The sequence below is a fragment of the Diadema antillarum genome, unplaced genomic scaffold, assembly GCF_040938485.1.
Source record: "Diadema antillarum isolate AM-2024a unplaced genomic scaffold, OU_Dant_1.0 seq00001455_RagTag, whole genome shotgun sequence".
Taxonomy (NCBI): domain Eukaryota; kingdom Metazoa; phylum Echinodermata; class Echinoidea; order Diadematoida; family Diadematidae; genus Diadema; species Diadema antillarum.
The window spans coordinates 908,088-935,743 of record NW_027272201.1 but is presented as its reverse complement, the minus strand read 5'-3'; the positions used below and the strand labels follow the sequence as shown (position 1 = coordinate 935,743).

General features: G+C 38.7%; 2 protein-coding genes across 2 annotated transcripts in view; one reads left to right on the top strand and one right to left on the bottom strand.

Annotated features, from left to right (window-relative positions):
* LOC139709621 (polypeptide N-acetylgalactosaminyltransferase 13-like) overlaps window positions 1-15,032 on the bottom strand; it is a 128,166-nt gene extending 113,134 nt beyond the window's left edge. The window contains exons 1-2 of the mRNA XM_071621580.1: window positions 14,893-15,032; window positions 3,867-5,139 (exon numbers count right to left, since the gene is read on the bottom strand). Coding sequence (XP_071477681.1) covers window positions 3,867-4,020 — 154 coding nt within the window. The 5' untranslated portion in view covers window positions 4,021-5,139; window positions 14,893-15,032. The remainder of the gene's footprint in view (window positions 1-3,866; window positions 5,140-14,892) is intronic.
* A 9,629-nt stretch (window positions 15,033-24,661) lies between these two features.
* Window positions 24,662-27,656, top strand: part of LOC139709635 (2-hydroxyacyl-CoA lyase 1-like) — a 48,365-nt gene continuing 45,370 nt past the window's right edge. Inside the window, exons 1-2 of the mRNA XM_071621594.1 lie at window positions 24,662-24,731; window positions 26,214-26,318. Of these exons, the coding sequence (XP_071477695.1) occupies window positions 24,672-24,731; window positions 26,214-26,318 (165 nt within the window). The 5' untranslated portion in view covers window positions 24,662-24,671. The remainder of the gene's footprint in view (window positions 24,732-26,213; window positions 26,319-27,656) is intronic.

Sequence of the window (27,656 nt, the reverse complement as noted above, 5' to 3'; positions counted from 1 at the left end):
GCACTTTTCTTGTCTAAAAGTTGTAAATTTTATAACTGAAAATGCTAAATAACACACTATTACAATATACATTATTATACACTAATATTTACTTAAAGGTATCCTATAGTTTTGGTTGAGCCTTAACTTCAGGTTTTTATCATTTTTGGTGGGATTGTGAGAAACCTCTTATGAAATATGAAAGAGCATGTAATTCCAAGAGGGGTTCAATGTTTATTTGTTGAAAATTGGTTTTGGAATGGCTGAGATATCCTAAACAGAGCGATCCTAATAAGTGTGGGACCCACATTTTATTACGATTGTTTTGTTTTACTTTGCTTTTGGATGTTTCAGCTATTCCAAACCCAATTTTTATCAAACAAACTTTGAATTCCTCTTAAAATGGCATGCTCTGTACTATTTCACAAGTGATTTATTGGTATCTTGCAAAAAAGTTAAAGCCCAATTTTCATCTCCACCAATACTGTACCATCCCTTTAAATGCGTAAATTTAGTGTATACAGATGGTAGCCTCGCGTCCTTGAGTGTGCCCCGTGGAACATACTTTTAGTAAACCCTACATTTTTCCTTTTATTCTATACTTTCTAGTAAGAATAATTTTTATTGCTTGAACAATGCGATTACAGTTTAGCTTTTAATGAATACATTTTAGACGAATAGCAAAGTGAGAGTGGCTCGCTCGCTCTGTCCGTACAATAGTAAAATGAATAGTTTGCATAAGTTATGATCATAGTCCTTCGCAGTGATTTTTTTACAATGTTTATTTTTTTACTATGTTTAATTCCCTAGAAATTTGATTAAATGCTCTATAAACGTGATTTTTATACTCTGTTTTTACAAAAAGTCCCTACTGTGGAAAGGGGTATCCCCCTCCCACACCCTCCCCTGCTCGGTCGCTTCGCTCCCTTGCCGAGGATCTCACACTGTCACATAAAATAATGTACCACCGTATGTTATAATCATAGTCCTTCGCAATGATTCTTTCCACTGTTTAATTCCCTAGAAATTTGCTTTTAAATGCTCTAAAAACGTGACTTTTGTACTCCATTTTTACAAAAAGTCCCTACCATGGGATTCCCCCGCTTTCGGTTGCTAATCCTCTTCCAAAAGCTACAGTGAAAGAGCTCTATCATGTGAATTTATAATGTATAAAATAACAACTACTGTATCTCAACAAGACCTTGTCATTGTACAAAGGTCAGTTGCGGTTAGTGATGTTAGGGCAAATATCATTTTATATACAGCTGTATCTCCTTTGGCAGGCATTGACATAACTTTTTATGTGAGGGTACATGTAGGACCTACATGTAAAAGTGCAGTAACAAAACTTCCAAACGATAGAATTGTGGCGTCTACAGTTTGTAAATACCAGTATCTGTGATGGACGAATCTCTTTGGTAAAAAAGTACTCCTTAAGTGTGTTTTCCCCTGAAAGTGAATGACTATGAATCGCAGTTGGTTGTGTACAGTGTACAATGTAGGTCAATCTGTATGAATAACTACAGCTTCTGTATTATAGACCTGCTTGTTTTGGTTGCTGTGTTGATGTCTACTTCAGCCATGACTGAGAGGATTCAGTTACAATGTATATATGGCATGGCGAGTCTGGCTCATCAACTTTGATATAATTCTCCTTTGAATCTTCTTTGATACAAAAACCAGTGATGTTTTCATTCCGTCCCATCCCCGCCAGTAAAATTTGTTGTTGCCATGGAAACAAAACGAGTGTCCACCTTGTCTATAGTGCACTTTCATGCTTCATGTAAGCTTGATACATATGTAGGGATATATACATATCACTGTTATCATGTTAACATTCTGTTTGTGAGCAAAAAACTCTATCAAATTCCGTCCCGTCGTGGTCCCTTGATTTTTTGATCAGACCCTTTAGAATACGCACTGGCATACATGTAGCAATGCACCTAACCTGCATAATTAAAGGACAAGTTCACCTTCATAAACATAAGGATTGAGAGAATGTAGCAATATTAGTAGAACACATCATTGAAAGTTTGAGGAAAATCGGACAATCCGTTCAAAAGTTATGAATTTTGAAGTTTTTGTGCAGTAACCGCTGGATGAGAAGACTACTGCAGTGTGTGAAAAACTTAGATGTCACATGCGTACAACAATATAAGGAAAATATAAAGAGAATTTCACAAAATTTCATCTTATGAAAAAAGTACACATTCCCCCGACTCATTACCGACAAATGTTATGGGTAATATTATTCCCCCTGCCTTTAGAAAGAGGCAAGTCAAGTGCTCTTTTATTATGCGAAAAAAGTGAAAATATGTTGAATTTTCTTTATATTTTCTTTATACTGTTGTACGCATATGACTCACAAGCTGTAGTAGTCTCCTCATCCAGCGGTTCCAACACAAAAATTTTAAAAATTCATAACTTTTGCATCGATTGTCCAATTTTCCTCAAACTTTCACTGGTGTGTTCTACTAACATTGTTGCATTTTCTCAATCCTTATGTTTATGAAGGTGAACTTGTCCTTTAACCTATCGAATCATCATTTCTTCTTCTTTTGGAAGCCCCCTTTACGGCTGACAGAAGTTATACAGTGCTTTAAAACGAAATCGATAGCTTTTCACTACAAATGTACATGTATACAGAATCACTCTGCATACAAAGTACAATTGTACCTTTCTTCCTGTCTCATCTATTCCACTTCCTCTTCCCTGAATTACAGGGGAATTTTGATGCATACTTCATATCCTGCATAATGCTGTTAAGTATTATGTCCAGCAATACAGTATTCAGTGTGAGGGTTTGTACAGAGGTTTGATGGCCAAACATGTTGCTAACTACAGACTACAATAATTTTACTTCCTTGATGCCAATACACTCATGTACAAATTATTGTATACATTATGCAATAAACCATATATTGTAATAGAAAGTCTGATGTTTCATGAATCAGGACTTCCCGACAATTTGGTAGCGAGTAATTGTAGAGTACAGTACTGAGCCAAGAAATGTAAATATGACTGTGTGCACGTCACATTAATGTCGAGATCAGAGTTAATATTTTTTAATGATTTCAAATTTACAAATAGCACCCGACTCACAAAATAAAACCCTCTCAAAATATTTGCCGTACGATATACAGTATACTCCACAATTATTACATGTACCTGCCTGATCAGCAGTTTAAGATTCAAAATGCAATTTTGATTTTTTTTTTCCTTTCCTTTTTCAAACAGCCTGTTCAGAATTTTCACATGGTTCCAAACGTAAAGTTCATCATTATACTAAGTACATAATATTAATGTACAAACTGTATACACTAGCTGTTCGCATCACCGCCACAACAGCAAAACCTGGTACCAGTAGTAACATACATGTAGGAAGGAAAGATGATGAATGTGTCAGACAAGCAATACAATTTTGGAAAAACACAATTTCCGTAAAAACTTCGGTATATTTAGCCCCCCGCTCCCCCCCCCCCCCCCCCCCCGAAAAAAAAAGAAACTGCATAAAAGTAACTATTGGCAACTATGGACAAAACTGCAATCTATCTTGACATTTCTTTCTTTCTGTTTTTCTTAACCCGTTCCATACTAAATTCTGAAATCCCCATAGGTTTAATACACAGGCCACCAGGTACCCGTATGGAACGGGTTAACAGAACTTTTAGAGATAGAGTAAATAGAGGTTAGAAAGGAGGAAGCATGCTACATACAGGCTGAAGGAGGAAGAGGAAGAGTAAACAGCAGGAAGGAAGTAAAGATGGCAAGTTATATAAAACAAAGGAGTACCCTGTCTGCATCCCCCCCACCCCCGGACAGTGATAGATCGGGACGAATGGCTATGATGGATTCTTGGGGCGCTGCCAAACATGGACTCCACTCACCTTCCTCCCTCGGGATGCCGTGATCGAGGGGCTGGTTGCCACAGCGCGAGTCGTTGTTGCACTCGCTGTAGAACATGATGAGCATGACGTCGAGTAGGAACCACACCATGGAGGTGGCCAGGACCACCTTGCAGTAGACCAGGCGCCGCGCCATCTCCAACAGTCGTCTGCCGCCCTCGGGGACAAATCCACCGCAGCAGCCGCCGGCGGTGCAAGCACTTGTGCCTCAGAGGGGTTTGTGGTGGTCCAAACAGCACAGGCACTCAGACACATGGAGTTCCTCTGAGAATTTCTACAGCACCACTGGATGATACAGGGTATTCCATAAACTATATCCCTCCGTTACGGATTCACGCTGGAAAAAAAAAAAAATCTTGCTAGTTCCGCGTCACACTTGTTATAGCCACTTCATTTACTGGTATAATTTCAGTTTCAGTTTCTCCCAAATTTACCCAAAATAGTACAATACAGATATATGATCCAAGGTGTTCCTGAAGAGATAATAGAACTGTGCCAAGATTGGAAGGATGGATTTTTTTTTAATACAGTAGAAAAAGTTGGAATGACTAAGACCTTTTTTTTTTAAAATGGTATCTAGTACTATTACAATTCCCTCATGAGCACAGTTTTTTCCTCCAACGACATATTCACATCAGGTTCTGTAGCGAATGACAACATCCCTCAAACTTCTTCTAGGCTGCCGTCAGATGAGCGGGTGAGGAAATCCACATTCACGTGAGTCACGGTGGAGTGAGGCATACCTTTGGCTAATCCCGGCCGAGCCCGCTCCTCGTGTTGCCTTCCCCGCCTCTCGCTCGTCTCCTCTCAGTCTCACCTTCTCTTCTCCCCTCTCCCTCTGCCTATCTCTCCTTCTCTATCCCTCCCTTCCTTTGCCTCTCCCGTGCTGTCTCTCTCTCTCTCCCTTTCTCAGAAGAGACCCCTCCCCCTTTGCCAGCTCCGACTGGAACACTGACAGAGGCAATGAACTTGAGATGACAGAGAGTCCCAGTCCACGTTCTTGTCAGATGTCGACTCTTCACTCTTCCACAGATCGAGGTGGGCTAGGGTCAGCTGATCTCATTGGCCAAGTAGTGATCACATGATCTTGGAGGATCCTCTTGAGGTGCAGCACATACAATGTATGTCTCATCCAGAGGGTCTGGGCAAGGCAGCCCCACCCCTCTCTTTGTTTCCTTTCTTCGTCTTCCCTCGTGATTCCTCTTCTCTCCTTCAGACACGAATCTTGGTCAAAATTCTTCTGCGGCTGCTACACCTGAAAAAGTGAGAAAAAATGCAGTGAATAGGACATTCTGTGCTTTTCCTAACTAGTACCTTCTTTGTCACTCTTGCCCTATCACGCTCCGTACATTCCTGCACGCCCAGGCCCCGGCAAAGAGCGAGTTTCGATATTCTGCGTCTGATATACTCCCAGATGTGGGGACTGGTTTTAGCATACCAGGCAGTCTCGAACATTGTGGTGACAAAGAAAAAAATAAAAACAAAATAGTGACTCTGGACAAAACAAAAGAGTTTCCTAGTCATGACAAGGAGAAAAACCCATTGTACAATAAACATGTCAGTGGAGCGAAAGTCTAAGTTCTGACAGGTCTCAGATGGTATATCTTCGCAACGAGACCAACATTTGTGTTATGGTCTGGTGTTTGTTGTTTGTTGAACTATTCTTCTCTCTCTAGGACTCTCTACAGTTTCCTTTTTCGTCCATGACCGAAAGTGCCTTGGTAGATATCACGAAATGATCCTGCCTCTTTACATGTTTTTTTTTTTTTTTTTAAGAGATATTGAGAAGATACCACAACTGTACAATAACTGAAAGATGTCTGTATTGAAATTGACGCCACATCCTGCTATAAATTTTATTTTCTTTCACAATGTCCATAAAAGATAGTAGTACTGTAACTATGTAAGGCAAGATACAGTATATTCCTGGCATGAAATTTTTGCCAATTGCAGCGGACAGCCTTTTTCGCAGTGTGAAATTTCCAAGAAGTGCCACCGGTTGGCATCCAATGCGTTACAGCGTATACAAGAACTTTCGCGTACATTTTAATCTCGCACATCTTGGCTCTCATGAAATTCGTAAAATTAAAAAGCATGCAAAAATTTCTGGTTACAACAGTACATAATGCTGTTTAAAAAAAAAAAAAAAAATTACCAAGAGAACACCATCAGCTTTCAGCTTTGTACAATATGGAGTGAATAAAAAGTGCTCACTCACTGCGTTTCTCACATTGACAAATGGTATATTATTTTGCTGTGTTTTAATTTTCTTGAATTTTGCAGGTCAACCAATATTCGCTGCAAATAATATTCCCTCCCAAAACAAACATAATTTATAAATGCAATTCTCTATCATCTATAAAAGTGGAAGACTTGTAACTTTTCTCTTGAAAAGGGATACATCCTTCTTTCTTACACTGTCAATATACTTCTCAATCACAAATGAAACCATGCACAAAACTGCGTTTCACATGTCCCAATTGGTAAAATATCATGGACTACACTTTGTATGCTGTGAAGAAAAACAAGACTGCCTGAACAACTGCTTGCACGAAATTGTGCTTTATTCACGGGAGACAAAACTTCTTCTTCTCCGCAGTTCTGTGTTTTACAACCCTGCATGAATGAATTGATGTATGTTTACAGTCAACATGCCTACACGGAGTAGCAGTACGCCTGTGAACTGGTATCCTACAAGTTGTATCTGTGCTAGCACATGGCCATTATCACATTATATTTCTCTTTCACCAAACAGGATTTCCTTGTTTAGTCTAAATGCAAACTAAAGCAGGCAGATTATGACTTAGTTTATTGAAATTTGACTATCACTTGTGGGGAACAATGTCAGCTGTACTGTACATTGTATAAGTTGATTCTGCTGTTTATTGCATGTATCACAGCAAATATATGTAATGCATCCTCTCTTTGTTAATTACTTGAAAGCAAGAATCTTTTACATGTCGTGAATCAATTTGAGTTTGTTTTCTGAGATGCAAAGGGTCTCACAACTTGGCTAAATCCTCCCCTCCCCCCCCCCCCCCCCAAAAAAAAAAAAAATCAATAAAGGTACAATCTTTTGACATAAAAAACTTCTTTCTTTGTGTGATGGAAAAGCAATTTTCAGACCACAAAAGAAATCCAGTAGCCTGTGACAGAACATAGATTTTCGATTTGCAAGACACAGTTTATCTGAATGTTGCTTGGAAGAATGTGAATACTGGTAAACAGCTTTGTGTGTTTTTGGCTATGTTTTTTAACAAGTCCACTTGCATGACTGATCAACAATCTTGCAAGTCAAAGCTATAATGTTGAGTAATCTCTCTGTGTCAAATTCTGTTTTTAGCTTGAGAGGTAGTGCTGACGAATCTTTAAATAATTACACGAAGTCAACGCCTAATTCATTACACATTTTAGACCATTCACACTGCCAGGCAAACTGCAACATTTGCAACAGGTGCAAGCTGCTGAGCAACTGTGCCTACAGCCATATTGTTTGAAACATTGCCGAAAAACTACAGACTGGAATTAGATTTTTCAAATGCTACATGTAGTTCTAATATCTTTTAATGTCATTCTCAAGAGGCTCCCAATTGATGTTCTCAAAGAAAAGACCTGTAGCTATCCATACCAGACTCTTGTGTCAAATTGTGCATCCATTATGAGGGCAAACCTCATAATGATTCTCACTGCAGTACAAATTTACACAAGGCTTGAAACATTTCAATATCACCACATTCAAATACATGTACTGTATACGCTATATATTTCGCGGGGGTTTTATTTTCGCGAATTTCGCGAGTCAGGAGCTATTCGCGAAATTAACAACACGCGAAAATATTACCTTCCAAAATGAATCCCTTGCCTTGATTATATGTACATTTTCAGTCCTAGTATATCATGTCATGGCTTACCGAACAGACCATACAGTGTACTGGCTATGCTTGTTTACGTACATATAGCACGCACACGTCCACGTCTACTTACGAATACTGTACTAGAGAGCCAATCCATTATCGCAAGGGGACCACTTGTCAGAAGTCTAATGCAATGGACTTAACCACTTCAAAAATGTTGAATTCTAACTTACTAGTTCGCAGAGTTTGGTAAGTTTTTTTCATGCAGTGTATAACTAGTATCATTCTTATTTGCTAGTAAGTTGAAAATTCACACTTTCTTTGCCACTTCATATTTTTTCTGGTCCCCCACTCGCGAATTTAACCACTCGCGAAAATGTGTGACAGCGACAATTCATGAAAATTTATGTACGCGAAAATTATAGCGTATACAGTAGTTCATGTGCCAATGTAACAAAAGCAAACTCATACACCTTACTACATGTATACATGGACAAAAAACAAACAAACATAATATCACTAGGGACATATCGTTCTTCCATTTTTCAGCAAATTACTCAAATAGTTAAAAGTGAACTGTACACACAGGGCCCCATTTCATTCAGAAGAGGCATGCAATTAAAGTAATTTATTATCGTGACAGTTACTATAGCAACAACAGAAATGCTTGCTGCTACCTGCCTGCTGTCTGGCTGTTACCATTACTGTAGTGCAATATGATTATTATTAGATGGATGGAATGGCTGTAGAACTGGGCTGTGGAGCTGTACATCAGCAGAAGGCTCATTCAAATTCCAGAGTTATCGTTATTTTTCTTTTTTTTTTTTTTTTTCTTTTTTTGCGTCTCGACACGAGAATCAATTCCTGAAAGAAATGTTGTTAGTTTTGGATGCAACACTGTGCGCAAACGGGACTATAGGTTATATTCCCAGGTAGTGAAAGACAAAATTCCTTTCCAGCAATACCCATCAGAGCATGTTGTTATAGAATGGACGATGACGTATAACATAGCTCCGGGTTTATGCCCTCTTGTGGCTTCACAGATGAAATCACTTAGTTTGCCACCGTGCCAAGTGCAAATTGGGCGACTCATGTTTCTAATAGGTAGACATCATTCTATGTGATGATAGTATCTGCGGTTAACTCACAATTGCCAGCACTCAGATTGTGACGTGAAAAAAAAAAAAAACATACATTGTGATATGATTCATAGATGAAAAGAAATTTTGCATTGCATCGTAATCATGACCTACATATCTGCTGACCTACATTTCCCACCACTCTGTGAAAGCACTTTGCACGCAATATCAGGTATAATAGAGAACTGGCTATACGATTTGTAAGCCCTACTGAGCATGACGTCAATTGTAAGCCCTATGGACATCTATCTTTGTATATTCGATGAGGCTATTAAATCTCAATTGTCCTTGAAAAGTTTTCAATTGAAAAATAGTGTGTGATGAATAAAGACCTACACCTGTATTGCTTGTGACTTGTGACAGCCATTTATATGAGGGGTTTCCAGAATGAGAAGAAAAGATTATAATGCAATGAGGCAGATACATTGCTATGTCAGTGCATAAATCAACTATCATTAGGCATGTACTGAAGCTTCCCCTCTTCCTTTATGTGTGAAATAAACAGTACATTTGAAAACAGCACCCAAGCTCAACAGATCTACCGGTATATGGACACCCCTTTGATAAGCAAACTCAATATGGTTCATGCATTACATTGTACATACATTGACATTTCAACACACATGAACATGTAGGGTTTTTTCCAATGTACCGACCACTGTCAGCTGATAAACATTGGTGTTTGTGACTGCATGCTAACAACTAGTATGAGTTCATCCTACTAAACAGCTAAAAATTATATGGCGCATTCTAAACTTATGGAGTCTTTGTACGACGTAGGTTGTAAAACTTGCTCAAACTTCCTTGAACAAAGCACCATACAATTACAAACAAACTTTGGGACAAGGAAGTTGGAATGTATGCAGGCTTTTAATAGAATATTTTTTCAATAGTGTGGTTGGTAAAGACCATACAACCCTGGAATTGTTGGGAGTTGTTCTTTATAGCAAATTTTAAGATCCTCACATAATGATCTACATGTACCAGTTATGAATTGTTTAGTGGGCATTAAAACAAACAAACAAACAAACAATAAATCAAGCAAGTCACATAGAGGTAGCTCAATGCAAATCCTGAACAACATTGACTACCAATATAACTGGACATATCATAGATACAAATTGTAGCTATGGATTACTATGAGAAAGCAATGGAAACAAATGGGTTTGCTGCATGCCTTTTTCATAGGCAATCTCTGCCACCAATTTTATACCAAATTGAATGCCTTGCTATCATTGCTGCATTGTACTGTATGTCCAAAGCAACAACAAAAACAAAAACAACAACAACTGGACCCTCCGTAACGATAACTTTAAAAATAGTGAATCAATCCAAATACAATTTCAGGGTATGAAACTACAGTATAACTTATTACCCAAATCTTACAGAAAACTCCATCCGACTCGCTTCAGTGGTCAAAGAGAAATGAGGATCTAGTTGTAGAGCATGTCAGGAATCCCTTCCCTCCAAGTTCTGTCCATTGTATATTGAATGTATTCATACGTACGGTGTACGCTTGTATGAATATTGGTTCGGAGAACATCACAGTGCTAAACTTGGATGAAACAGACCCATGACATGTTTTACAATGATCCACATTTCTCTGTGACCACTTAACCATATAGAATGGGGTTTTCTGAAAAATATATAGGTACATGTTATATTTTTAGACCCTGAAATAGCATCATATTGAAAGTTATCAATGCAGAAATCTGTTGTTGTTGTTGTTGTTGTTGTTGTTGTTGTTGTTGTTGTTGTTGTTGTTGGGTTTTTTTTTTTGGGGGGGGGGGGAACGTACATCCTGGGACAAAGGTCGCAGATTTGTTTTGTTCAAATGTAGCACAGAAGAACGCACATACACACATTATCTACTACTGCACACTGTATCCATGACAACAAATTTACAGGTCTACCAATCCCAATAAAATGCCTTTGTTCAGAAATCTCAAAAGTGTTCAAATCTAAATTTACTTTTATTGGCCCTATATTACTATAAAAGTGAAATTTGTTGTTTGTTAAATGTTTTATATGCAACCAGAATCTAGCGCAAAAATAAAAGCACACAAATATTTTTGCTTGCCATTATATGTTCCAGTGGCTGATAATGTCTTTAGTGTTTACCCGGTTGAGCACAAAATATTACTTTAAAGCAAAAATATAAACTTTTACAGTTACACACTTTTGCTAACTTAAAAAAAAATACAAGAATAAAAAAAAAATCATTTATGTTTTCACCTTTATGCACCTGCATAAGGTCTTTGTGCAGAATTTCAAGATAAAATTTCCACATTACATCCCTATAAATTCCACAACAAATCCACAGACAAAACAAAAGGACCATTCAGACTATACAAATGATGTGCTAATGGCATCCAGTACCCTGCAAATTATGTACTTGTATGCTGCACATAATACAACTGTAGGCCTACAAATTGTGCTTTAACTCTATCCTAGAATTGATGATGTTCTGTCTGTTGCCCTTCCTTGATTTAACAGGCAAAACACTCACAACAATACATTGCAGGCCAAGCCATATGATGTAATATGCATTCACAGTTGCAAACTTGTTTCAACCATGGTTCATTCTCTCCTCAACCACCTCTTCTTTCACAGGTGAAGAGGACTTGTACATTGTATGAGTTATGTTATCTCTTTATTTTCTTCCTTGACAGCTAATGACACAAAGTTTTCTTCTGAGGAACACAAATATATATAGTAGATCTCATTCCATCACTGTTGTTCTTGATCATGCATTTTTTTGTCTAACAAGCCTCAATTTCTAAAACATCATAGTCAAGATGGGTATACAAATTATATATTACATAGTCAGTAGATGTACTGTCGTATCCTTGATGCCACGTAGTATCATTTCCCTTTTCTTGTCCTTTTTTGTTGTGCAAGGAAGCGCATACAAAGTAGATCTTCGCGTGTGTATTTAGAAGCATATCTTACAGTTTTCGCTTGTGCATCACTACAAGGATTCAACTATTCACATTGTTTTCTAGTAAGTACTTGCAAAGTCTAAGCATCATCAAAATATTACAGAATTTCTAGACTCAGTAGAAAATGAACGTTAGCTGACAATAACATGAAGCCATGAGGTTCCAGAATGGAGCAGACAGTCCCTTTCTCATAGGAAAAAGTTTCTTTCAGTGGGATTACATCACAAAGAAAGACATTCTTTTGCCACAAAGGATCAGCAATTGTCATCACGTAGGAAAGTAGGGCAAGCTATCTAGCAATGTCGTACTCAAAGTGGTGTGATACTGAAACTAAAGTGGGCATAAACAAGTCAAGAAACGTGACCAAAACATAAACCAAGCTTACCACTGAAGCAGCCCAGCTCAGCAGCTTATCAGAAAACAAGCAGTTTAGTAGCATCTGATGATGACTCCTAATGGGCCAGATAAAGACTATTCTACTATTGTTGCAATTAATTTAAACAAACAATTTTTAGGAAACTTGAAGTTCATTCTTCAATTGTGCAAGCTAGATCTACCACACACACACGAAGGGTGCCAAGGTTCGACCGTGTGCAAGAGCATGTTTCTATGACTACATGTAGCCTGGCTGTCAAATTTTGGACAGTGTTGTGGTCATTTTACAGGCAGCTTGCAATCTAGCAAGCAGTGACTACTAACAATTAGTTGTTGGACATACACTGAATTGCACCCCCTCATGACACACAGCTCGAGTTCATCCCAGTTACTTTAGGCCTATAGCTTCATATAAGAGCTGCTTCAAGGGAAATACTGCATCAACGAATTCAAGGTATCAAGTAGCAGAGCCTAAGTGAGTAGTAAGTTGTTGTTAACGATACTGTAAAAGTGGAAATTTTCGCGTTGTTGAAATTTTTGCGATTTCGCGCAACCAGTGGTTACCAGAAACTACCGCGAAAATAAAAGCATGCGAATATTTTTGCTAGACATATGTTCCTGTGCATGATGTCTTGATTCCACTGAATTAAAAACATGCGAAACTCTTCTTAGGCCTACCCGGCCAAGCGCGAAAAATTAGTCGCGCGAAAATATCCACAATAGTCAATACAGTACATTTTATAAAGATCTAGATATCTAAACTTCCCTGTTTATATTTCCTCTCTTGACTAGACTAGTAGAGATTATCTAATTAATCCAAGAACCAAATCGGTTTCTATTTCAGCAAGGACGACACAATGTCACTCAGATTGTCACTTGTCATATTTTCCACGTAGGACCTACCCATCGTACCAATAGACAAGGTTTAGACTACTGCTAGGCAACACATCATCACTTTGCTTTGACCGACAAGTTCCGCGAAAAACTTCTCATTTATAAAAATGACATTTGCTGGGTCAGTTTTTCGCTTCTTAGACAGACACCATTGATACATACGCTATTGCGATGGTTTTCAACCGTTTTGGTCTGACGCAACTTCTACCCAGTTCCCTCCGCATAAAAATGGTTATCATTATTTTTTCCAGCTTGGTTCTCAAACCAATCTGGAAAAAATATATACAGGATTAATCAGTCAACATTTCTACTCACCTCTTCCACTGTTTCCTCCTGTTTTCTGGTTGTTTCCTCCACTTCTTTCCAGCGCTCCCCAATTCATCGCCGCCATTGTTTGAAAAATGATCGCACGAACGTCTATGGCAAGCCAAATGCTCATTCACAATATTACGAAGTTAAATTTAGGAAACAGTGGAAGAGGTGAGTCAAAATGTTTACTGATTAATCCTGTATACTATATATCTTTTCAAGATTGGTTTGAAAATCAAGCTGGAAAAAATAATTATAACCATTTTTAAGCGAGGGGAACTGGGTCGAAGTTCCTCTATCCTGATCAATAGTTGAATATGCCTCCTCCGTGTGGGATCCATCAACTGCAAGGAATATCAGCAAGATTGAGATGATCCAGCGGAGAGCAGCCAGACACACTCTAAACTGATACCGGAATACATCAAGTGTATCATCAATGCTGCAGGAGCTGGGATGGACATCACTACAACAGAGACGTGAACATCTCCGTCTTGTGATGTTCTACAAGATCCACATCCAGCTTGTACTATTCAACTGTGAGGCTTTCATCACCAAATCCACCAGACCATCCAAAGGTGTGAACACTCAAGGCTACCTCATCCCTCAATCCCGGACACAACAGCAACAAAGCTCGTTCTTTCCTAGAACTGTTAGATCCTGGAATGCCCTCCCTGACGATGTTGTGACGGCCTCTTCAGTTAACGCCTATCTTCTCCTGCTGACGGAAGGCAGCAACAGCTAGATTCGAGGCAGTTTTTACTTGCACCCTGTAAATTATTGGCACATGCACCTTACCCCTATGACACACACTATCACCAAGTTCTGCAAGAATCTTCAAGGTTGAAGGAAGCAGACTACTGACAAGAAGAAGTTGCGTCAGACCAAAACGGTTGAAAACCGTCACAATAGCGTATGTATCAATGGTGTCTGTCTATTACAAGAAGCAAAAAACTGACCCAGCAAAATTATAAATGAGAAGTTTTTCACGGAATTAGACATAGGCCTACGTGGCTACGGCCTACCAGGTACAGGTACTCGTCGGTAAATACTTTTGCTGTGGTGATTTTAGAGCCACAGGCCAGAGGTGACAAAGCCTAATTTGCCCTAAACCATAAACTAAAACGTCTGCTACAACCAGATTTTTACATCTTCAAACGTGAAGGGACCCTGCAAAGCACGGCTGACATGTCAGTTCGTGTCGTGAGTGTAAAAGGTCCCGAGTTTACTCCACTTTCCAGTATCTACAGATTTTCAGTGCAGTGCCAGTGTAGTGGTGCCAGTAAGCGGTGTCATTCAATACGCCACCACTGCAATGCATCATGCCATCAATGCAATACCGGGTTGACGTAGCGCTACGTTACAGACGTGATTCTAAAAGGTGAACATGTCCGGTGAATGAAAACAGAATACCACATCAATGCAGTGCCTACACATGAAATATACGAAAATATATACCAGACTGGCAATAATATAAGAAAAAATATCGGGAGCTTACCATGTTATTTCGGGGGTTACCGTATTCACCTGTACGCTGTACATACACACCACGATCGCGATCAGTCCGTCACATATACAAGCACAGCGAGTGTATGTATGGCAATACAGTGGTGATGAGATTGACCGTCCGTATGGATGAATCTCTTCAGTGCTTTGCTGCCACACGGCCACCACCACACAATGAATACTCGTATGCGTGCGTGAGGCGGATATGGGTGCATGAGGATCTTTTGCAGCCACCAGCGCTCTTCTTCCGCATCTTCATCCATTCGTACGGACGCATAGCGGAATGCGCATTTTCAAAGAAAGAAGAAAAAATCCCAAGTTTGTTGTAAAGTGAAGTAAGCTGATTTTCCAACTTTGACAATAAAAACACTGTTTACATTTTTTTTCACACACACAGGAAGTATACACACACATTTGATATGCCCATCTCTCTCTGAAAAAGACACTTTAGTAAAATCGACGACGCATTTACAATAAGCAGAGCCAAGGGGCGTGTCAGTATGCGCAGATTCTAGAAATCACTTATAGTATACCAACTTGTAATGGCTATTGTGTTCAACGCACTTTTTGGGGTGGAAAACTGTTCAGACTTTGGGTGTGTCTTTGAAAGAAAATTATAATAATCTCCTAAAGCAGGCTGAATATAGAACGCTTAACCCTGTTGAAAAGCCCAAGGGGGCACATTGTGCCCCCTCCCTCCACCAGATTTTCATTTGCCACTCCTTCGCCCTTAATCCAATTTCAACCAAATTTGGTGACTTTTCCTAAAATCTTATTGCGAACATTTTGATATGTAATTTAGCTAAATTTGATATTGCTGGTTGCCATGGCAACCATAAACTGACAACCATGTAAGTCAGATTTTGCATCTTTTTTTTTCTTTTCCAATTTCAATTAACAATATTACAGTGTGTGAAGTGGGTGTTTCTTGGTTGAAATTTGGTTAAGAAGCAAAATGTGAAGTAATTATGATCCTCAAATGTTTTCTTATCATTTCCTTTGTTTTATGTGACAAAGGCATAAAACAACAGAGATGATAGAGATGATTGAAAACAACAGTATTTTCCAAAGATTGCCCTTCTATTTTGGTTCATTTTGATTCCTTCACCCAAGTGAAGTGATAGTGATTTGCATGTGCGTTTATGCTACTAATGTCACTGTTTGGTGAAAAGCATTTGATTTAGCTCCTATTGACCTTATTTTATAAGTTTACTTTAGGTTTTGATGGAAACTCAACCATCCCCATTCTGCATGATTTACCTTCTGAACACATGGAATCGTAACTGTCATAGCTCAATGGCTGTGGCTAAGCGTCAATGTCCATAGCTCATAGCTGAAATGCATGTCATTAAATTCTTTCTGACTCGAATAGAAACTTTGGATTGCAACATTTTATGCAAATTACTTATAGGAAGTGCTTCTCCGATTTATTGTCGGTAAGTTATTGTCATCATGAAGCGGGCCGCGTACTTTTTGTTTACACGCAAGCCTGTGGCTTTTCGCAATTAAATTCAATGAAACCGCTAGTAATGCGTCTATGCTTACTCCGCTCGTGCCTCCGCTCGCGACGATTTGATTCGTACACGTTCGTCATTGAGTGTGTGCACGGGCTGTGAAAGTTTTGCCTGTAGTGGTAGACCCTCATCGAATAGTACATGTGTAAATTAATAAGTATGTAAACGAGTGCGAAAAACAAAACAATACAAAACAAAAAATCTGACAAGGAGGAGAGGGGAAGAGAGAGAATCATATTCACAGGAAAGCGATAAAAAAGCAATGAATATTCTGTGATATCTCATCAGTCATGCGCAACAGTGATCAATGTTATTGCGGGTTCCATATGGAACACCGGATGCACAACTGTATTGGTGTAGGCTATATACCTATATAAAATGATGGGGATGTATTTATTTCTCAGCCCCCAACCCCCTCTGTTATATTAATTTTGTTGCTATTAAAGGCCCCTAAATTTATCTTCAGACTGATGGTATACTGTAAAACATGATATATTCGCGGCATGAAATTTTCGCGAATTGGAGCCGACAGCCCTTTTCGTGGCATGAAATTTTCGCGAATTGCCACTGGTGTTCAATGCATGTAGTGTAGACAAAAACTTTCGCGTGCAATTTAATTTCGCGAATTTTGGCGCTCGCGAAATTCGCGAAATTAAAATGCACGCGAAAATTTCTCGTTCTTCTGGTTTCTCAAACCTGTCCCTCTTTTCTTCATACTAGTTTCAAAGACTCACTGTGCATATGCATTTTCCGACCTCTCTCGACCCCTTCCTTTTTCAAATGCATGACTCGTGTATTTCTTCCCTTCCTCGATCACTGCTTGAATTATCATATTTATTTGTTTCTTACGACTTTCTCTGCCTCTCCCCTCCTCTCTTTCTCATTTCAAAACTTTACAATGTTTGTTAACAAGATTGCTTTCTATACTTTCTACATTGATCAGTTTGTCTAGAAACACTGTACAGTCACGTGCAAATTAGTATGAAGGAAAATTACACCACTATTGCATGAATTTATTATCACTTTATTCACTTCTTTTTCTTCAAACACTCTTTTTCATGAAGGTTTATACAGAGATAATCTGATCCTCCAATATCCAAGAAGTATTGTAATACAAACTAGAACTATCACTCAATGTGATTTATACCCCCTACTAACAAAGTAACTGACATTTGCCATATCTCACGTCAAGTGCTCAAAACCTGAGTGAGTAAAGTAAATAAATCAACAATTTCTATGATTTTCATTAGAAATACTGTTACCATAGCAACACAATGTTTGACATTAAGAAAAAAATGAAGTTTGCCCAGCTATATCATAACTGTCACATGTGCCAAATCTCAAGTCAAACGCTCAAAACTGAGGGAATAGGGGAATTCACGATGTCATTGTATGATTTTCATTCAAAATAAAATTATGCTGTCACCATATTGTGTCGAGCCCACTAATGTCAATAATATTCGACCGCTAATGTGGCTGTCGTATCTTTAAGCATTAACACTCCCACTACAATGTGCCATAATTCAGTCAGATCATTTGATTGTCTTTATTCCGAGTGGTTCCCAATCGACGTGTTCTCTTACTCTTTTCTTTAATCTGTATACACGCCCAACAATCTCAGTTTTATATTCGAAAAGACACACTGTATGTACCATTCTCTTGCAAAACAAAAAGAAATGACTGTATTTCATTTTTGTAACATATGATCGATGCAGAAAATTCCGGATAAATTCATTTGAATTTTGATCGTGTAATGTCATAACAACCACTAATGTCATAAGACGACGACAATGTTATAACGACTACTAATGCCATGGCACGTCAACGACAAATGTCACAATGACCACTTTAATGTCATAATACGTCGACGACAAATCTCATGATGACCACTAATGTCATAACACGTCGACGACAAATGTCATAGCGACCAATAATGTCATAACGTCGACGACAAATGTCAAAATTTCCATTTTTGCTGCAAATGTCATAAGACGTCGACGACAATGTCATAACCATAATCTCATAACACGTCGACGACAAATGTCATAACGACCACTAACACGACTAATGTCATAACACGTCGACGACAAATTTCATAATGACCACTAATGTCATAACACGTCGACGAGAAATGTCATAACGACCAATAATGTCGACGACAAATGTCGCAATTTCCATTTTTACTACAAATGTCATAACACGTCGACGACAAATATCAAAATCGAATTAACCACAAATGTCATAACACGTCGACGGCAAATGTCAAAATTTCAGTTTTTACTGCAAATATCATAACATGTCGACGACAAATGTCATAACGACCACTAATGTCATAACACGTCGACGACAAATTTCATAATGACCGATAATGTCATAAGACGTCGACGACAAATGTCATAACCACTCATCTCATAACACGTCGACGACAAAATAAATGTGAAAATTTCTTTTTTACGGTAAATGCCATAACGACCACTAATGTCATAACACGTCGACGACAAATTTCATAATGACCAATAATGTCATAAGACGTCGACGACAAATGTCATAACCACTAATCTCATAACACGTCGGCGACATAATGTCAAAATTTCTGTTTTTACTGCAAATGTCACAACACGTCAATGACATAATGTTAAAATCGAATTAACCACAAATTTCATAACGCGTCGACCACAAATGTCATAGGACCTAATGCATCACAGGGGAGGATCCAGGAATTCTGTAAAGGGGAGGCACCTTAACAAAATCAAAGGTTGATGCAACCTCCTCCCTTTTTGAATTGTATTTCTTTTATTTTAACAAAAATAGAGACGGGGAGGGGGCCGCGCCTCCTCTAGATCCGCGACTGCTTCAGCCACAGGTTAATGGTAAAACCCGACGCTTGCATTACAGGGAGGCGACTTTTAAAAACTACAAGCTGGCGCAACCCCCTATTTTTTTCTTTTTATTTCTGTTGTTTTAACAAAAACAGAAAGGGGGCATCAGAGGGAGATGCACCCGTCTCGATCCGCTACTGCGTCATCCACAAATGTCAAAACTCATTGCTTGCATTTCATGGGCGGATCAAGGAATTCCGTAAAGGGGAGACACTTTTTCAAAATGAAAGGCTGGCGCAACTCCATCCCCCTAATTATGTTCTTCTTATTAAATTTGTTTAAACGAAAAAAAAAAGAAAATGGAGGGGTGCTGCAGTCTTTACTTTTGTAAAGGCGCCTCCCCTTTACGGAATTCCGTGATCCGCCCTGTGACGCATTCTGAAATTTGTGATAAATTTGGAAAATTTGACATTCATGGTCGACGCGTTATGAAATTTGTGGTTAGTTCGATTTTAACATTTGTCATCGACGTGTTATAACATTTGCGGATAATCAGACTTTGATATTTGTCCGATGTTACTTTTGTCGTCGACGTGTTATGACATTAGTAGTCGTTATGAAATTTGTCGTCAACGTGATGACATTTGCAGTAAAAATGGAAATTTTGATATTTGTCGTTGACGTGTTATGACATTTGTGGTTAATCCGATTTTGACATTTGTCGTCGACGTGTTAATCCGATCTTGACATTTATCGTAGACGTGTCATGACATTACAGTGGTCATTATGACATTGTCGTCGACGTGTCATGACATTAGTGGTCGTTATGACATTTGTCGTCGTCATCTTATGACATTAGGGAGCTTTAGATTTTAGACGCGCGGACGTTCAAAGGGGGAAAAAAAAATGTTCTGAGCGTGCGCAGAAGCGTACGTCAAGTTGACGTGCGCTTCTGCGCACGCTCAGACCATGTTTTTTTTTCCCCTTCCGCGCGTCTAAAATCTAAAGCTTCCTGTTAGTGGTTGTTATGACATTACACGATCAAAATTCAAATGAATTTATCCGGAATTTTCTGCATCTATCATATGTTACAAAAATGAAATACAGTCATTTCTTTTTTGTTTTGCAAGAGAATGGAACATATAGTGTGTACATTCGAATATAAAACTGAGATTACGTGTTATACAGATTAAAGAAAAGAGTAAGAGAACACGTCGATTGGGAACCACTCGGAATAAAGACAATCAAATGATCTGACTGAATTATGGCACATTGTATTGGGAGTGTAAATGCTTAAAGATACGACAGCCACATTAGTGGTCGAATATTATTGACTTTAGTGGGCTCGACACAATATGGTGACAGCCTAATTTTATTTTGAATGAAAATCATAATACAATGACATCATGAATTCACTTAACTCCCGCAGTTTTGAGCATTTGACTTGAGATTTGGCACATCGCGGTGACAGTTATGATATTTAGCTGGGCAAACTTTATTTTTTTCTTAATGTCAAACATTGTATTGCTATGGTAACAGTATTTCTAATGAAAATCATAGAAATTGTTGATTTATTTACTTTACTCACTCAGGTTTTGAGCACTTGACGTGAGATATGGCAAATGTCAGTTACTTTGTTAGTAGGGGGTATAAATCACATTGAGTGATAGTTCTAGTTTGTATTACAATACTTCTTGGATATTGGAGGATCAGATTATCTCTGTATAAACCTTCATGAAAAAAAGTGTTTGAAGAAAAAGAAGTGAATAAAGTGATAATAAATTCATGCAATAGTGGTGTAATTTTCCTTCATACTAATTTGCACGTGACTGTACAGTGTTTCTAGACAAACTGATCAATGTAGAAAGTATAGAAAGCAATCTTGTTAACAAACATTGTAAAGTTTTGAAATGAGAAAGAGAGGAGGGGAGAGGCAGAGAAAGTCGTAAGAAACAAATAAATTGTATGATAATTCAAGCAGTGATCGAGGAAGGGAAGAAATACACGAGTCATGCATTTGAAAAAAGGAAGGGGTCGAGAGAGGTCGGAAAATGCATATGCACAGTGAGTCTTTGAAACTAGCATGAAGAAAAGAGGGGCAGGTTTGAGAAACAAAATAATATACCATCAGTCTGAAGATAAATTTAGGGGCCTTTAATAGCAACAAATATAACAGAGGGGGTTGGGAGCTGAGAAATAAATACATCCCCATCATTTTATATAGGTAGCCTACACCAATACAGTTGTGCATCCGGTGTTCCATATGGAACCCGCAATAACATTGATCACTGTTGCGCATGACTGATGAGATGTCACAGAATATTCATTGCTTTTTCATCTCTTTCCTGTGAATATGATTCTCTCTCTTCCCCCTTTCCTCCTTGTCAGATTTTTTTTTTTTTGCATTGTTTTGTTTTTCGCACTCGTTTACATACTTATTAATTTACACATGTACTATTCGATGAGGGTCTACCACTGCAGGCAAAACTTTCACAGCCCGTGCACACACTCAATGACGAACGTGTACGAATCGAATCGTCGCGAGCAGAGGCACTCACACAACTCTTCGCAACGAACCCGAGCGGAGTAAGCATAGACGTATTACTAGCGGTTTCATTGAATTTAATTGCGAAAAGCCGCAGGCTTGCGTGTAAATAAAAAATACGCAGACCAGGGGACATCCCCGCTCTCATTTCGTTCATACAGTCAACGCTAGAGGGCTCTGTTGCTATCCACCAAACAGTGCCGTACAAAGAGAGTTTGGCCAACTCGGTTTTCGGAAGCCTGTGATTCAGACGTCTGCTTGTGGCGTTTGGGAGAATATACTCTCTATGATAAAGAACCTCTTCGTCCTCTTGCTGTGTTAGGAATATAGTGGAATTGTTTTTTTCGCATCTATCTACAACTGTGAAAAAGAGTACTATGGAAAGAAACTCAACAAAATCGGCCCCCAGGTCAGACAGATAGACAATGAATATGTGGTCAGATAAAACAATGTAGCCTATTGATAAGAACAAGCAAGCGAACGAATCGAACCGGCAAACCTTTACAATAATAATATTCCTTGCTGATTTTCCTTTTCTTTTCCTGGAATGTTGACGAGATTGTTCAGTTCATATTTTTTCTTCATCGCAACATAATTATGCGCGAAGTATATAAATTCAAACGTGAAAGTTAAGAATAAAGCAATCGATAAAAGGCCCGGGTACATTATACTTTAAAAGGGGATCATAAGCATTATAGTGATAAGTTTATCAGAGGATTAAGTCTTTTCCCCTTCACATGCTTTGTAATATTGCGTTGTATTATGAATGGTGACACGTTTGTTCCTGCGACAATTTTGCTCTGGTCTTATTTTCTCAAAGGACGTGGGTTGGTTAGGTGTTGGGGCTGTGATAGGGTTTCTACGTTTAGTTTGATTTGAGGATTACGATTATACAGGGTTAAGGTTATGCTTAATTGTTGGTAGAATTTATGTTTGGTTTAGCGTGCAGTTATTTCATGGGAGCAATTATTGTCGCGGGAGCAAATGTCATGGAACCATTATGTATGCACATGATGAGCTTTGTGATGAGAAGGTATGCTGCGACTATCGTAGTAAAGACACACAGAGAGAGCAAGAGGACGGTTGACAGATATCACGATCTAACCATTCACACTTCCCTGAATATGTCTTTTTATCCCCTTCGAAGGGGGTATATATAATCGCAGAAATCAGTGTTGGCGTCTGTCAATCTTTCGGATGCGAATGTTGTGGATCAATATGCTATTGAAAATGTTGAGCGATTGATTTGAACTTTGGCTTACATGTCCGTGGCGGTGTGCAAGACATATTTTTATTGATGACGGGCAGTGCGCTTCCTTTGTAAGTGTCTTTTAAAATGAATCAGAATAGAAATCATAATAGGCTTAGTTTGTCAGTTTCTTTTAGCATATGACTTGAAATTTGGCACATGTGACCAATATGATTTGAAAATGTGCGAAACATAATATATCTTGCACATTTGAAAAGGGCGACTACAATGACGAAAAAGGGCGACAACAGAATGACGAAATATTATTTCGTAATAACCATTATTATCGCATTTTCCAAATGTTTCACCAGGCCAAATGTACGTCAGATCGTTAAATTTCATTCGGAGATGCAAAGCTCACTCGTGTGGAAGGGGGATGCCCCCCTCCCCCGTGCACACACTCCATCATTCTATCACTGCTTCCTTTGCACCTATGCGTTTTCCCCGGAGTGTGAGGCAGATTCTTGCCCCCCCCCCCCTCTCCGCCCCAGAAAGAAAAAAAAAATCTTCATACGCCATATTCAGTCTATGTCGAATTATTATAGCGACACAGTACAGTGTTCGTATCTTGGAGGGGCTTTTACATGTTCAATTTATCTATAATGCAAACACGCAAGAATTTTCACATGTTTGTCAACAAGAGATGCTTCCTTTATGAATAGATTTCTTTATAGATTTAAAAAATCATTTCATGCATTTCTGTCTGATAATTTCATTCAATCATTGCTCTCATTTTTATATAGCTGGTGTTGTTTGGATGCATCTTTTTCTTATACTCGAGTAATATAATCTTCCATCTTTATGTGTGTTAAATTTACCCCAGACACTTAGTTTTGTTATCAGGAGTGGTCATTATTGATCCTAGATGTGTGATTAATCTGTTTTATTTTGTTTGAAATATAAATTCTGTAAATATTGTGTAAATATTGAATCATAATTTCTCCTGCAAAAGTTGGTATGAAATTGATTCGTCGGCATGCATATCTAAGGGATATCTAATGCATGGCCTTGATTTCAGTTTACCTAAGTTTATTTTCATAATATCTCAATGTAAATTACATTAGATATAACAAAATAGAATGATGAATGCTGGCCAGTCCAGCTTGGATTCACAAATGAATACAGTGCAAACATATAGAACATAGCGGTGAAAATTTGGTAAAAAAACAGGTAAAAATGCTCTAGAAATTAAATAAGATGAAACCCACCAAAAAAAAAAAAAAGAAGCTTGTTATAAGCGTAGATCCCATAGACACTGAGGATTAAAAAAAAAGAACAGATAAGGAGCACGGATACAGCTGAATGACAAGGCATGATTGCAAATAAAGGTCAATGTCAATGTCAATGTCAATAGCAATGTCAGTTGGGAAAAGGGCGGAGAGGTGAGTGTTCTCTATCCTACGATTGTAATTCCTGTATGATTTTTGCCTAGAGATCAACGGGAAAAGGGGCGTGTACCGGTAGCACGTGTATGTATTATCTATGGAACGCCAGAGTATTAAATTGAGCTACAATTATATTCGATCAGCTGATTGTCGATGTTACTCAGTGTTGATCCGTCAAGGTCTTACGTCTTGTCGGCCAGTCGGTAGGAGAACGGACTTCCCAGTTTCAGATTGTTAGAGAGCATCCACATTGCCCAGAATGACTGAAGAAAATTTAATTGATGGTGCTGCTGTACTCTCGAGGGCCCTTGTAGATCAGGTATTCCATTACATGTCTTGACGTAGAATCTGTCAGTTATGAGCGTCAAGACTGTCGAGTTCAGTCCGATGCATTGCATTTTACGTTAGCAAAATCAGGAAACAAACACTGCACTGCACACATACTTTAGGTAGGACCTACTGCGAGCTCGATCAGCCAGACGCCGTGCTTCACACTTGACAGGGTTGTGTATCGTACTGCAATGCATGCTACATTATTTGTAGGTTGATGTAATGCTTCTGTAATAGTGTAGGAAAAAAAAACACCAATGTATTTTCTTCATTAACTGAAAAATCAAAGTCATCTATGTGAGTCACTTAAAACAGCTGTCACTGGTGCTGCGTTTGATCCTTTTGCTCTATGACATTAAAAACATAACTAATGAAATATTTGAGAGTTGATGTCAGTCATTGCTATCATGCTATGTCAAAATTAATATTCATAAAATAGTAAATCCCCATTTTAACAGAGCCTTTTTAATTGAATTACTGCGACCAGGTCCGGGCAATCTTTTTTAAAATCTTTCCTGTTAAAACAGTGTCCACAAAATGTTGCTCAGATCATGTTGTCTCGGTCACTTTTCCAAAAAATTTTACCCTTGCCAGCTAGGCTAATTATCCTGACATTACCCCAACAATTAATACCCCGACAAACCTTGTGTTAACAAGCTCATGTGGTAACATTCCGCTTCAGTTCATTTGCATCTCAAGCCAGGCTTGGACCATTGCCATTAGGGAGCTTTAGATTTTCACGACAGGGATGTTCAAAGGAAAAAAACCTGTCCTGAGCATGCGCAAAAACATGTATCAAAGTCAATCTATTTATAGCTTGGGTCATCTGAGTTTTCACTTCACGTTCTGGGCTATTTTTACGTCCGTTCAATTCACAATGTAGAGAGCTACTTCATGCATCGATCATTTGGTGGGTGCCATTTTATTTTTTTTTATAGGTTGAGTCTCTGCGTAATCTATTCTAAAGCTACTTTTCAGCATGACGCAGGGAGAGAGAACGTCCAACGCAATCGTCATCTTAAACGTCCGCGCCACAAATCTAAAGTTCCCTATTATAAAGATGAGAGCATGTAACATAAATTTTGATAACTTTCTCATTTCAATTCTGGTTTGATGCAACTATGGCATTCCTATATGTCTGACTTTTGCTACACAGTCACGCGAATATGTGTGGAATCTCACATTAACAAACTAGTTACACTGAACAGAGAGAGAAGGAGTGATGCTTTTAAATTTAACTTTGCTTTTGATTTCTTAATGCAATGCAATAACTAAAACTTTGAATTCAATTTAGTGAGTAAATTTTTTGAATAAAACGCAGTGAATGAAATTTTGAATGCAATTCAGTTGCCGAAATCTTGTATGCAGTGCTATGACTGATAATGTACTGAGTGAAATTTGAATGTAAATCACTGAAATGTTAACGTGATGCATTTTATTTCACATCATTCATGTAATGCATTACTTGTAGGGCTTGGAGTATGTGTTTGGGATCGTGGGCTATCCAGTCATCGAGGTTGGTGTGGCGATGCAGGTTGCAGGACTGAAGTTCATCGCAATGAGGAATGAGCAGGCAGTAAGTTATGATCATTTCATGTCAAGTGGGAAGCATTAGATAGTATAAAGTAGCAAAGACAAAAAACAAAAACTAAAACAAAACAGCTGAAACTTATTCAATAGCGGTGAGCCAGTGGAGTATATTAGAGTAAAAAAAATGCATCTGAGCTGATAATCCTCCAGGAAAGAAGCAAAATGATGAACATAAGTACAGGGTATGCAGACACATACAATTGTATAGTATAGATGACATGCAGCATGCACTGTCTGGGAGGGGCTAGTGACACAATGAAACAATAGCAGTACGTTTATGTAGGTGTCAAAGGCGGGGGGGGGGGGGGGGGGGGGGGATTAAGGCAAAGGGGTGAGTTAACAAAAGGGAAAGGTAGGACCAGTGATGATGGCACCCATCATTGAGGGCAACCCTGAGGACAACCTGTGAAGGAAAAGATGAATAGGGCGGCAACATCAAACAAGATCAGGAACAACACAATGGTGAAGGATAACAAAAGAGTGAATAACAACAGTATGAGTGAAGGGGGGGGGGGGGTCAAGCATAGTTTGCAGGCACAAACCCTTGTTGGTCGTAAAGGAGTCTGTGCCAAGACTACTACATGCACCACTCTGGCACTGTCCCATAAGGCTGCGTTCACATAGAAGTAAACTGTTCGGGTATTCGGGGCTCGTTTTCGAGGGCACGCGAATAGCTTGAATCGAACGATAGGATTTCCTCACACTGGTTCACATAAGAGGGCACTATTCGAAAGTACCGAATAGCTGCGAATAGTATAGCAAAGTGGGAATCGAGCTTGTTCAATTTTCTTGCAGCGTATACCGTCTCTCGTTTATGAAATAATGACAATTTTGGTCTGGATTTGCCCTTTAGCAAAAATAAGCATGTAGACTGACATTCTGATGCAGTTTAGAAATTGTTAATAAGATTTGCTGGGATGTAGGAGGAAGAAATCCTCACTGCATGGGATGGTGAGTTGATGGTGCGGGTGATGGTGTACTCGGTGCCCGAATAGCGAATAGCGAATAGCGAATAGCGAATAGCGAATAGCGAATAGCGAATAGCGAATAGCGAATAGCGAATAGCGAATAGCGAATAGCGAATAGCGAATAGCGAATAGCGAATAGCGAATAGCGAATAGCGAATAGCGAATAGCGAATAGCGAATAGCGAATAGCGAATAGCGAATAGCGAATAGCGAATAGCGAATAGCGAATAGCGAATAGCGAATAGCGAATAGCGAATAGCGAATAGCGAATAGCGAATAGCGAATAGCGAATAGCGAATAGCGAATAGCGAATAGCGAATAGCGAATAGCGAATAGCGAATAGCGAATACTTCTATG